General features: G+C 42.0%; 1 protein-coding gene and 1 long non-coding RNA gene across 6 annotated transcripts in view; one reads left to right on the top strand and one right to left on the bottom strand.

The window, feature by feature from the left end:
* Window positions 1-13,857, bottom strand: part of LOC138757065 (uncharacterized) — a 63,749-nt gene that overhangs the window by 28,895 nt on the left and 20,997 nt on the right. The gene's annotated exons all lie outside the window — the stretch shown is intronic.
* The window catches only part of letm1 (leucine zipper-EF-hand containing transmembrane protein 1), an 80,179-nt gene that overhangs the window by 55,053 nt on the left and 11,269 nt on the right, over window positions 1-13,857 (top strand). For all 4 annotated transcript variants that reach the window (XM_069923770.1, XM_069923772.1, XM_069923769.1 and 1 more), the window contains 2 exons: window positions 4,990-5,124; window positions 10,555-10,748. In XM_069923770.1, the coding sequence (XP_069779871.1) occupies window positions 4,990-5,124; window positions 10,555-10,748 (329 nt within the window). The remainder of the gene's footprint in view (window positions 1-4,989; window positions 5,125-10,554; window positions 10,749-13,857) is intronic.

Raw genomic sequence — 13,857 nt, 5'->3', positions numbered from 1 at the left:
ATGAAAGGAAAAGTCAGTCAGGTTATTTGACCATTGTGTGCCTTCGCATTCATACTTGATTTTTGTTCGTCCAAGAGTGTTGACGGCTAATCTAAAATAGTCTTAGAGTTGAGGTTTTTTTCATCCAGATGATTAGCAAAAAAGAAGGCAAAATAAAGTTTAGTCTTTCAGAGGACACAGCTGATCTTGAGCATTTTACAAGATGACTTTGGAGTCCGTTAACTGCTCTCTGGGGAGGCAATTTATTTTATTGATCCTGAAAATGAACCCAAATTTAGAGAGATTCTGGAAAGACATTTACAAAACTTTATCGACAATTCTCAAGATTAATTTGGAACCTTGTCCGTTAATTGTTTTGTTTGATTTTCCTCATGATTCAGATAAACTTATATCGGTGTTTCAGGAAAATGTTTTAGCTTTTATCACATTGATAGCCAGATGAGCAATTTTATGAAATGGAAAGATGACTCATCCCCCTACTCAAACACAGTGGTTATACGATGTAATGTCTTCTTTAAATTTAGAGAAAATTAGATATAACATAGATGAAGTCTATGAATTTTTTTATAATTGGAAGAATTAACAATTATTGTACGTTCTGGTCGTTCTTTGCCTGTTCTCCGGGGGTCACCAGTGGTTCCCCATTATTGATTGTTCTTTTAATAATTCAAAAGGTAACCTTGATTAGAGGGAGAGGATTAGAGTTAGCTTTAGTTTTTAATTTTGTTTTCCTTTATTTTATACAAGTTATTTCAATAAAAGAGTTTGACATGGTTGCATGGATCAATTCAATTAAATGTTTTTGAGGTATTACAAGCAATTATTAATATAGTGTTATCTACTTTTTTTACATTGGCTTTTTTTGTGCATGCTTACTTGTATATAAATGAATTATTATGTAATTGTCAATTTTGTATTTATACTTGTATGTTAAACTTTAAAAAAAAAAATTAGGAAGAAAAGAAAATGAAAGGAGGTTTTAGATTTTAGAGCAATGCAGCAGAAGAACAGACCCTTGCAGCCCATATTTTTTGCTCCAAACGTGATACCAACTTAAACTAAACATGATCTATATCCTTCTATTCCCTGCAAATTCATGTTTATCTAAAAACCTCTCATCACAACTGTCGTGACTGCTTCCACCATTACTCCTGGCAGACTGTTCCAGGCACCTACCTCTACCACTCTCTGTGTAGGGGGGGAGAAAAAATTTCCTGCGCATCTTTAAATTCTACCCCGCCGCCATCTTAAATGTGTGTCTTCTAATGTGTAACATTTTGACCCTGGGGAAAAAATTCTGATTGTGTACCCTTTCTATCTATGTCTTTCATAGTGTAAGAAGCTTTTGTGACATTTAACTGTCATTTTATATCAATTATGATTAAGAGGCACATTCTTTGATTAGAAAAGAGAAACCATTCAAAGTTCACATTCACTTTCAGGGGGGGGGGTGGGGGGGTGGCGTGGGAGGAGGGAGGGGGGGGAGTAAAAGTCACTGTATATGTGTGAAAAAGAAAAAGTGTATATCATGGCTAACGTGATTTATGGTGTGAAAAATAAAAAATTAAATTAAAAGTTCACATTCACTTTCCAGTAAGCATTCTTGTTGGTATTTGTGAAGAAAGGACCAGGTTCAATTTTGATGTACTTCACCTTTTCTGCATTTGCAATGCATTCGCTGTCCAGATTGTATTTTAAGAAAAGGGGCAGGTGGGCACAATATATTATCTGTGGATATGTAGCACTACAAAAATTCTTTGCTTTCAGTGAATGGAAAAAAAAAGTTGACAAAATTAAACAAAGGAAAACTTCTTGTACAACATTATAATTCTTTCTTTTCTTTGGCTTGGCTTCGCGGACGAAGATTTATGGAGGGGGTAAAAGTCCACGTCAGCTGCAGGCTCGTTTGTGGCTGACAAGTCCGATGCGGGACAGGCAGACACGGTTGCAGCGGCTGCAGGGGAAAATTGGTTGGTTGGGGTTGGGTGTTGGGTTTTTCCTCCTTTGTCTTTTGTCAGTGAGCTGGGTTCTGCGGTCTTCTTCAAAGGAGGTTGCTGCCTGCCAAACTGTGAGGTGCCAAGATGCACGGTTTGAGGCGTTATCAGCCCACTGGCGGTGGTCAATGTGGCAGGCACCAAGAGATTTCTTTAGGCAGTCCTTGTACCTTTTCTTTGGTGCACCTCTGTCACGGTGGCCAGTGGAGAGCTCGCCATATAACAGGATCTTGGGAAGGCGATGGTCCTCCATTCTGGAGACGTGACCCATCCAGCGCAGCTGGATCTTCAGCAGCGTGGACTCGATGCTGTCGACCTCTGCCATCTCGAGTACTTCGACGTTAGGGATGAAAGCGCTCCAATGGATGTTGAGGATGGAGCGGAGACAACGCTGGTGGAAGCGTTCTAGGAGCCGTAGGTGATGCCGGTAGAGGACCCATGATTCGGAGCCGAACAGGAGTGTGGGTATGACAACGGATCTGTATAAGCTTATCTTTGTGAGGTTTTTCAGTTGGTTGTTTTTCCAGACTCTTTTGTGTGGTCTTCCAAAGGCGCTATTTGCCTTGGCGAGTCTGTTGTCTATCTCATTGTCGATCCTTGCATCTGATGAAATGGTGCAGCCGAGATAGGTAAACTGGTTGACCGTTTTGAGTTTTGTGTGCCCGATGGAGATGTGGGGGGGCTGGTAGTCATGGTGGGGAGCTGGCTGATGGAGGACCTCAGTTTTCTTCAGGCTGACTTCCAGGCCAAACATTTTGGCAGTTTCCGCAAAGCAGGACTTCAAGCGCTGAAGAGCTGGCTCTGAATGGGCAACTAAAGCGGCATCGTCTGCAAAGAGTAGTTCACGGACAAGTTTCTCTTGTGTCTTGGTGTGAGCTTGCAGGCGCCTCAGATTGAAGAGACTGCCATCCGTGTGGTACCGGATGTAAACAGCGTCTTCATTGTTGGGGTCTTTCATGGCTTGGTTCAGCATCATGCTGAAGAAGATTGAAAAGAGGGTTGGTGCGAGAACACAGCCTTGCTTCACGCCATTGTTAATGGAGAAGGGTTCAGAGAGCTCCCCGGGCAGGAGCAAGGGGGAGACGGCGGCCCCGGCCTCGGTCGAGTGAGGCAGGCGGAGGCCCCGATACGGGCAGAGAGTTGGAGGCGTCGGCCCCAGTCCAGGCACAGGGAGAGCAGCAGCGGCCCCGGCCCCGGTCCGGGCGAAGGGTAGACGGCGGCGGCCCCGATCCGGGCAGGAGCAAGGGGGAGACGGAGGCCCCGGCCTCGGTCGAGTGAGGCAGGCGGAGGCCCCGATACGGGCAGAGAGTTGGAGGCGGCGGCCCCAGTCCGGGCACAGGGAGAGCAGCAGCGGCCCTGGCCCCGGTCCGGGCGAAGGGTAGACGGCGGCGGACCCGATACGGGAAGGAGCAAGGGGGAGACGGCGGCCCCGGCCTCGGTCGAGTGAGGCAGGCGGAGGCCCCGCTCCGGGCAGGGAGTGGGAGGCGGCGGCCCCAGTCCGGGCACAGGGAGAGCAGCAGCGGCCCCAGCCTCGGACCGGGCGAAGGGTAGACGGCGGCGGCCCCGATCCGGGCAGGAGCAAGGGGGAGACGGCGGCCCCGGCCTCGGTCGAGTGAGGCAGGCGGGAGCCCCGATCCGGGCAGAGAGTGGGAGGCGGCGGCCCCAGTCCAGGCACAGGGTGAGCTGCGGCGGCCTCGGCCCCGGTCCGGGCATTATGGACTGACCTAGGAGGGGAGGCAGGCCCCTCCAGCCCGGGTAAGAAACCTGCATAGGAGAAGGCCACTCCGATATAAAACCTACGACCCAAGGACAACATTATAATATATATAATACAAATGGCCATTTACTACGTAACAGATCTGTAATGATGTTTCTAGTTTTCATTTTAACATTTTTAAAATTTTGATTTATTCTGCGCCTTTAATATTGCTTATTTGCATGGCATGGATTTTAATACCTTTCTACTCTTCAGGATGCTTTAGACTGCATAACTTTGAAGTAACATAACACTGGTGGTTACCAAATCTCACACAGCAAGTTGATTATGTTTAAATGGTGTAAATAACCAATTAATTTGGAATTTTCTTCTGTGAGATTGTTTTGGCGAAGAAATGGAAGATCTCTATCCTCTGAACCATGTCAGGAGCAAATAGCATCTCTGTTTAGCATATTATTCAAAGACTAGATGTAGAGAATCACATTTTACTATATTGAAGAGCGTTCATTGCCCACGACACCCTCTCGCAACCTGGTTTTGATACCTTGTACCCCCTTCAGCCTGCTCTTAAATATTACCATGCATGCCCATTTAATTGTCAATTAAAACATTTCATGTTTCTTGCCTTTATTCCTTGCACGTAGCTGTAATTACTTAATAAGGACAGCAGGTAATTGTTGCACTGAGATTTCTTAAACTGAAACTGTCTCTCGTAACCCTGTTTATATTGCTTAATGCTATCCAATTAATTATTTTCATATTTTGTCTAATTTTCTTATCTGGTTGGCTCCGTAATCTCCTGTGAAAGTGTCCTTTGGCTTGATAACTATTATAAACTGGAAAGTCCACCACATCAGAGTGCAACAAATTTGGAACCTAGAAATACAGAGGAAATTTAATGGTGGAAATCTCAAGGTTCTCTGCTCGAGCATGGTCATAGATACATTGCTTTAAAGCACAGAAACAGGCCAATTGGTCCATGTTCATTCTGATGCCTACCTAAGCTAGTCCAATTTGCTTGTGTTTCCCTCAAAACCTTTTTCTATCCATGTGCCTATCTATGTACCTTTATAAAAGGTGCTATTGTACCCACCTCAACCATTCTTCTTGCAGTTTGTTCCAAATACGACTACTCTTAGTGTGGAAAAAGATGGCCTTCAGATCCCATTTTAAATTTTTCCTCTCTTGTCTTAAATCACCTTAAGCCAAGGTCTTGTTTACTAATATTTTTCAAATGTTAAATTATAATTCATGCTGATTTACCTGTGTTGCTCTTAGGGTGAAGAAATTACAAAGGAGGAAATTGATATGCTCAGTGATGCTTGCATAAAGTTGCAAGAGCAGAAGAAACTACTAACTAAAGAGAAGGAAGAGCTGGAGGTATTAAAGGATGACGTACAGGAATATAATGAGGTATGAAAACCCTGGATTTTAGACAAAATGGCTTTTTTCCTTTATTCATGTAATTATTCAGGTGTAATATTACACAAAAGTTGTTTTAATCTGCTGCAAGGAAGACCGATTTTACCATCAGCAGACATTGTTGAGCATCTCTTGCAGTCAGAGAAAGAGAGCTCCCACCCCCCCACACCCCAAAGTCACTGAGTGTCCGTGGATTTACCTCCTCCACTTCTGCAGCCACACTGACTTTAGTCTAAACCATTGGCAACCTGAGCACCAGATCATACCTCCAACACGATCAGGAAGTCTTCAGTGCCCATCACACCTCGCACTCCGCAGCCTGGTGTGAGTCCTTTGACCACAGTTGCCTGCTGCCTGCATGGTTTCCTCTCCTCGAATCACCAACAGCTCATCGCCAGTGTTTTCTTCAGCAGCAAACTGCTGCCGTGATCACTGTCTCATAGGGTCGTCTCCTCTGTTTTTCCTTCTCAGATGTGGAGTGGAGGGAGGGGCCTCCCTGTTTCTCTGGTGCCTGCACCAGTCCTCTGCTTATCCAGAATCTGCAACCACTCGAGGCTGCAGCTGATCACAGGTGCTGCCATTTTTGGGTCCATATCCTGTGGTCGCAGGATTTTAAAATAAACCACCTTTGGCTTCTTTAACAGGCTGTTTAAACCCTGTACAGAGCAATCAATAGATGGACTGGGCAGTAGAACCCTGTGGAGGAGTGCTATCTCCTCTCTTTGCTCTCCACGGGTCTGCACCAGCGCTGCCATTGCAACAGTTCTGGCAGTGCCGCCATTTTTTTCCATGCCAGATCATCAGAGTTGACCTCCTCCTTCAACGATGGATATTTATAGCCTCCCTCCCAGCTGTGATCCTCCTTTAGCCACATCTCCACTACCACCACAAGTCACACTTTGCCAAATGTAACTGCACTTTAAGTTCATCTACCTTGTTTTATACACTGCATGTATTTAAATACAATGTCTGCAGTCCTGGGTACTCCACTCTTTTCACATTAGTCTTTGTGTTGCCTGGGTTCTTTTCTGAACTTTGTCTTGACTTTTATTCTGAAGACTTCCTGCACTCTATTTCCTTTTAACTTTATCCATACTTTTTTCCAATCTAAACCCACCCTCCTGCTTGAAGCCCTATGTGCAGCCCAAATGCATTTGTCAGGGCCATGGTCCCAGCATAATTCAATGGAGCTCATCCCATCGGAAGAGCTCTCTTTTACCCCCAATATTGGTGCCAATGTCCCATGAATTCAATACCTTCACCCACACCAGACTTATCCATCCTGTGCCAATTTGGATATGGCTCATGTGGCCATCAAGAGATTATTGCCTTTTTGGCTCTGCTTTTTAATTTGTTCAGCAGAACTCCTTTCATCGTTCTATGTTGTTGGTAGCCATGTGGACCACAACAACTGGATCTCTCCCTGCTCCAAATTACTCTGCATGTTAGTTAATATGTCCTGAATTGAGGTACCAAGCAGGCAACAACAGCCTTTGGGATTCCCAATCCTTGCTATAGACAATAGTGCCCATTTCCCTGACTACTATCCCCTATTACTACTACATTTCTCTTCCTCCTCTCGAATGGCTCCCTGATCACTGTGCCACAGTCAGGTTACTCAACCTTCCTACAGCTCCACTCTCACCTGCATAGTTCTATGGTCTAGTTTTAGATCTTGTACCCTGGGAAAAAGATAGTCACCTTTCACTTTTATCTCTATCCTGATTTTATATACTTGTACAAGGTCACCCCTCCGCCATCTGCACTTGAGGGAAAATAAGTCCCGTTCTATCCATCCTCTCCTTCTATCTTGAGCCATCCGGCATTGTTAAACTGCTTCTCGTAAATATTTTCTGGACCCTTCCCAGCTGTTCCCCTCTGTTTGTAATGATTACCAGAGAACACTACAGCTCAGAAACAGGCCCCTTTGTCCCTTCTAGTCTGTGCCGAACCATTTTTTTTCCTAGTCCCACTGACTCACCCAGTCCATAGGCCTCCATACTTCTGCCACCCATGTACCTGTTCAAGTTCTGCTTAAATGTTAAAACTGAGCCCACATTCGCAGCCTCAGCTGGCAGCTCGTTCCACATTCCTAGCACTCTCTGTGTGAAAAAGTTCTCCCTCATGTTCCCCCTAAATTTTCCCGATTCACTCTTAACCCATATCCTCCGTTTTGTATCTCACCTGCCCACAGTGGCAAAAGCCTATCTACATATACTCAGTCTATCCCTCTCATAATTTTAAATATCTCTATCAAATCTCCTCTCATTCTTCTACAGGAAATAAAGTCCTAACCTTTTTAACCTTTCCCTGTAACTCAGTTCCTGAAGTCCAGGCAACATCCTAGTAAATCTTCTCTGCACTCTTTGTATCTTATTTATATCTTTCCTGTAGTTGGGTGACAAACTGCACACATTGCTCCAAATTTGGCCTAGCCAATGTCTTGTACAACTTTACCATAACATCTCAAAAGCATATTTACTTTTTATTTAAGCCATTTTTTATTATTTTTTTATGTCTCAATATATTTCCCTCTTTTTTCTCAAACAAAATTTCCAGTCCTTCCAATCTTTTAGTATATGGTTCATATATAACCTCCTGACCTCTGCTAATAAAAGGAAATTATCTTGTTTGTCACCTTGCCATCTTTAGCAACTGTTCTGCTACCTGTAGGGATGCATGGCAAGGCACTCCAGCAGTTGATCAATATCTGTATTCTGCAATTTACTTTGCCTTGTTTTCCCTTCCCAAATACCTTGTGGGTTTCTGGATTGAATCTCACTTTCCTGCCCACTTGACCAGCTATAAATAGCTTTCTGCATTTAAGTTTCCTTTCTTGCTATTAATCACATGACTAATATCTACTTTCATCTCAAACATTTTATTCATGTCTACGTGAGTACTGATATAGGGTTTCAATTGTGAATTTTGGTATTTCCTTTTACCTCTACCCTATAGATGAGGATGTCAATGTGAAGAAAGTCTATTTCTGGAAATACTTCAGGAATACCATAATCATTTGCACCATTGATGTGTTCCCGTGCCCTGCACATAATGCAAATATTTTGTTGCTGTCGTGGAGAGTATTTTTTTCCTAGACTTTGACTAGATTCCAAAGCTTACCCCATGTTTTTATCTTTTTTGGGTCTCATTCTATTTGGTGTCAATGTCACAAGCACCAATTTAGCACACCAAAAATCTGAACTTCGATATCTTGAAGTTCCGATAAAGTGTCATTGACCTGAAATATTAACTCTGTTTTTAATTTCGTAGATGCTGTCTGATCTCCTGAGTATTTCCAGCACTTCATTTTTATTCTAATGTTTGGGCATTTGTATCTTCATTTTGTATCTTCTTACCACTTGTATACTTTAAAAGTATATTTGGCTTATTCTTGCTCGCCAATCTCATTACCTCATTAATTATCATTCAACGTACTTTCTTTATCATAGTCTTTCAATGTTATCAATCTGTTGTCTGATGTATAAAATTTCTTTAACCAGTGTTGAATTTTCGACCCTTTGATTCTCATTTTGGAGTACATGAAAGGCTCTGAACAATAGACTTTTGGACATTTAAACGATTAGAGTACAATATATGGGCTTGAATTTGTAAAGTGGATTTGAGGTTTTGGGCCAGCCATGATTAGGTTGAATAGTGCAGCACGTTTAAGAGACTTTTTAGCCTACTACTGCCATTTTATTTTCTTAGCTTTTTGCCCTTTTCCATTTCCCTTTGTATTGCTACAGGTGTTTTTTAAATCCATGGAATTGGATTTAGAAGTCCCTTTTTTTTTGTTGTGAGAAAATGTTGATGCATTTTCTCTTTCATTTGACTCTCCTACTGCTCCATTTGATTTATTTTCAAGTAGCAGTTAGTTCCCTCGTCACTTTTGTTGATTTTCATCACAGCCAAGTAAAATGGTCACTCTTCAAATAATTTTTTCCTCAATGCCTATCTGTCCTTTTCCGTGACTACACAAAATTTAGTTGATTTTTTAAAATCCCTGCCATGAATGAACTTTCACCTGATCAGCTTCATCTACTAAAAGTACGTCTGCAAATGGATTTTCTAGTTAAAGAAATTTACCTGGCTGCCCCCTCTTTTTCAGGTTGATTTTTATCTGTGCTTGTATTTGGATAATGGCCTTCAAGCCAACAGCTTTTCCTAAATGTGTTGCTTTTTGGTATCTTGTGTTTAGCCATGAAATAATAGATGTGATGCTTTCAAATGTCCATCTGACTTTGGGTCATTTGCTTTATTTAATATAATCTTTGTTATAGATATTGCATGTGTGCCAGGATTATTTGGTTACTTCCTGCCTGAGTTTATTCTGTCTTTTGAGATTTGTGTTTTAATTCTCAGGCTTCTAATTCCAGCTTTATCTTTTCTCTCCCATCTGAATCTATACTCAGTTTCCCATGACCCATTAAGCTAATGTCAATCTTCCCTGTCAGGACTCCTGAGGAGTTTTCATCCCATTTCCCATTCCCATACTGTCCATAGTCTCTGTACTGTATTGCCAAGATTAGGCCACGAGCAAATTAGAAGAGATACGCTTTGTATTCAATCTTAACAGTCTTCAACCAGTCTCCATCAACATTAATCTTCATTTTCTGGTACCTTCCCCCCCACCTTCTGTTTGTCTGATCCCATTCCTCTTGGCCCTCCCTGACCTTTCTACTTATCCTTCATCTACACCTTTCTTCCTCTACCTCCCCACCTCCTTCCCTTCATTCCATTATCTACTTTCCTCTTCCTGTTACCTCCTAGCTGGCTTTTTTTCCACATTCCTTTCCCTTCTCACCCCCATTCACCTGTCACCTGCCAGCTCATGTTCCTCCCCTTCTTCCTCCCACCCTTGTATTCTGAATTTCCTCTTCCATTCTTGCCCTGATGAAGGTTTTGGGCCTGAAATGTTCACTATTTATTGCCTTCCTGACCCACTGAATACCTCCAGCATTTTGTATATTTCTCAGTTTTCCAGCATTATTTTTTGGTTGACGCCCCCCCCCCTCCCCCGGGGTTATTTGCCCTGACTACAAGAAACTCCAACATATTCCCCTCAAGAACTGATCTCCCTGCTCAAGCCACATGCACTTGTAACTATACTTCTTTTTCAGTACTTTCTACTTACTACGTGATGCTGGGAAGAATAAAGAGACATTGCCTTTTAGAAAAGTCCAGAGTGCATTTCTCTCTCTGTTATCAGTAGATCATGACCTCTGGCCTATCATCACCGTCACCACCATTTCTTCTCAGTGGGGTTATGAATCCTAATATATCCTGTTGTCTTTGCAATAGAGGACCAAATAAATAATTGTACCTTTGAAGCGAAGTTCTATATTAATATTTTTTTAATGCATTTAATTGCATGGATTCAGATTGTCAGGATATCGATTGAAAATGTTTCCCTTGTAGGGTTTAGAAGAGATTAAGAAGGAACTATCTAAGACTGGCAAAGAAACGGTTGTCCAAGAGTCCAAAGCCAGCAAGCGATTAACCAAGAGGGTAAACCGAATGATCAGTCAAATTGACAACCTCATTGGTGAGCTGGAGGCAGGCAAAGAGGCACTGGATAGTCAATTGGGCAACGGCATTACACAGCCAGATGGGTATGTGAATATTACACTGGATTAATATTTTAGTTCTTGTTGCTGTTTAAAATAGTCTTAATATAAAATTTTATTTGTAGAAATTGTGTGCCCTATCAAGTAATATAACAGAAATAAATTAGAAATGGCGCATCGTTCTGTTTTTTAAAAAAAAAATTATGATGGAATCAAGGCAGAGTCGATGCAATCTTAGTCCTATTTTGCCAAGATGGCATGTTTGGAGAATTGGCTGTTTTAAAAATGAATAACAGCAAAAGCATTGCTTCACATTTCACTTGGGATCGTGATTTTTCAAGAACACATGAAAACTAAATATAGTAATATAATTAGACTTTTGGAGTGTTTTTCGATGAGCAAGTTTACAACGATATTAAATTATTAATTAAAATATTAATTAAAACTGAAGTTTAAAGCAGGTTCATTGTGCCAGTCCCTACTTAATGCTACCAAAGTTCCTTAGATTCTGATATGTAGTCATTCCTGGGACTAAAACTGCAATAATTTCTCCCAACTTAATGCCCATAAAAAGATGACAACTTTTGATTTGACAATATTCCTGATCTTTTGCCAATTGCAACCTTTATTACGAATTAGAAACAACGTCTCCTCCTCACTGATCATCAGCACAGGCGCACTCCAAGGATGCACGCTTAGCTCACTGCTCTACTCGTTATACACCCATGACTGTGGGGCCAGGCACAATTCCAGTGCCATCTACAAGTTTGCCGATGACACCGCAGTTGTCGGCAGAATCACAAACGGCAATGAGGAAGCATACAGGAGGGAGAGAGATCAGCTCGTTAAATGGTGACAACAACCTTGCGCTCAACCTCACCAAAACCAAGGAGATGATTAGGGCAACACGACCCAAACCTCATTGAGGGCTCACATCATCAAGTTTGCTGACGACATGACTGGTGGGCCTTGTTAGTAAGAATGAGGAGTCAACATACGTAGAAGAGGTGCAGTCGCTAACGGACTGGTACACATCCAGCAGCCTGTATATGAATGTTAGTTAAACAAAAGAGATGGTTGTCATCTTAAGGAGTGCCCCAGGGGGTCCCCACTCTGCTAACCATTGATGGCTCAACCGTTGAGGTCGTCAAGAGAAGCAGGTTCCTTGGAGTGCACTTGGTGGAGAATCTCACCTGGTCCCTTAACACCAGCTCCATAGCCAAGAAAGCCCAGCAATGCTTCTACTTCCTGCGAAGGCTGAGGAAAGTTCATCTTCCACCCTCCATTCTCACTACATTCTACAGAGGATGTATCGAGAGCATCTCGTGCAACTGTATCACCGTCTGGTTTGGAAGCTATACCACCTCAGATCACAAGATCCTGCAGAGGATGGTAAAGTCCGTGGAAAAAATAATTGGGGGCTCTCTTCCTACCATGAAGGACATCTACAACACTCGATGCAGGCAAAAGGCAATAAACATTGTGAAGGACTCCACACACCCCTCATGTAAACTGTTCTCCCTTCTGCCATCTGGTAGGAGGTATCGTAGCACTTGGGCCCTTGCGTCCAGATTGGGCAACAGTTTTTTTTCTCCTCCCCAAGCCATCAGGCTCCTGAATTCCCAGAATATATGTGGATAGTGTACCAAGGACTTTTACTGTAAACGTCTTAATATTTTAATGTGTTAAACTTCTATTCTAACTTGTATTTATGTAAATATGCTCTGTGATCCTGGAGAAACGCTATCTTGTAGCGGCTACTACGGCAGAGTTACTAAAGAAATACAAACACACGCCAGAGTAGTCAACTCAAGACTGGTTTATTGAAGCTTTACAAGCGGCTTTTATTCCCTGCCTGTCCCAGGCTCCACGGGACCAGCAGATTTAAATTGAGACTTGTTAAAGTCCCGTGCCTTTCAGCAGGGGACCCAGTTGATCAACGTGCCGTCCCTCAGCACTCAGTACCGCTAGCATGCCAGCTCTTGGGTAAGTCTATGCACTGCACTGATGGTGGCAGTTCACATTACTGTGCTGAGCACCTGCTCGCCCCGCTACATAGCCGTTACAATCTCATCAATACCGTGCAAGCATGGTATGAACGATAGAAGGTGACGACATGATAAAGCCTTGTGTGAGCTATTGGGGAAATTACAAAAGTCCATAATAAATTATTGATTGACTAAACATCGTGAAAATTTCCAATTTTAGAAAAAACAGCCTTTTTTTAAGGGAAAAGTCATGTATGAGAGATCAAGAGATACTAAGCACATGCTTTTATGGCTACGAGAAGATGTGTATTAAATTACTTCATTATACTGACCCACAAAATGCACAAATTATCAATGACTAGTGGTTTAGGGCTCTGACTGGATTTGAGATGTGGTCAAAATCCCCATCTTTTAGTTTCCCAAAATGTTTCCTTTTCTCTCATTGGCATTGTGTGCTCTGATTAAAAGGAACACTTTATTTTTAATTGCAACTGCACTTCTGCATTTGATATTTGTTGAACAGAGTACTTAACAAATAATGAGAAAACAGAAACAGTGCAGTTCAGTGTCTTAGAGGTCTAGCAATCAGGTGTCCAGATATTCCTTCCAGAAGAACCAGTAATTCAGATCATCCCAATAGAAAAGATGGTTTTCAATGAACATTTTTGAATATATTTAGTGTCATCAATGTTTTAATGATCTCATACTTGGGGTTAGAGAAACTGGAAGAATGGAGTCCTTATAGGATGCATGGGTAGGAAGAGTGAAGTCAAGATACCTGAGAACTTGTAATGAATTTGCTGCATTGAATTAAAAAATATATATTTATAAATTTCAAAACCAAAAAAAAATTCAATTATTTTCTAATATTGCAAATGCATTACAAATACATGTGGTGTGTGTATATATAAAAAGAAAAGAGAAGAAAAAGAAAAAACTCTTCCTCCCTCCCCCCTTTAACCCCCTACAAAAGGAAAAGAAGAAAAAAGAGAGAAAAGATAGAGGTCAAGAGACCCTCAAAAGAAGCATTCCATAGTATAGAACTTATAGTTTATGGAGACCTATTTTAGGAGAAAGGGAATGCTAGAGTTTCTTTTAAATATTCATATGAATGCTTTGTAAATAAGGGGCCCATATTTGAAAAATATATGATATATGGTATGCAA

Source organism: Narcine bancroftii, chromosome 3, assembly GCF_036971445.1.
Source record: "Narcine bancroftii isolate sNarBan1 chromosome 3, sNarBan1.hap1, whole genome shotgun sequence".
NCBI lineage: Eukaryota > Metazoa > Chordata > Chondrichthyes > Torpediniformes > Narcinidae > Narcine > Narcine bancroftii.
Note: the sequence above shows the minus strand (reverse complement) of the source record. Positions and strands in the feature narration are given on the sequence as shown.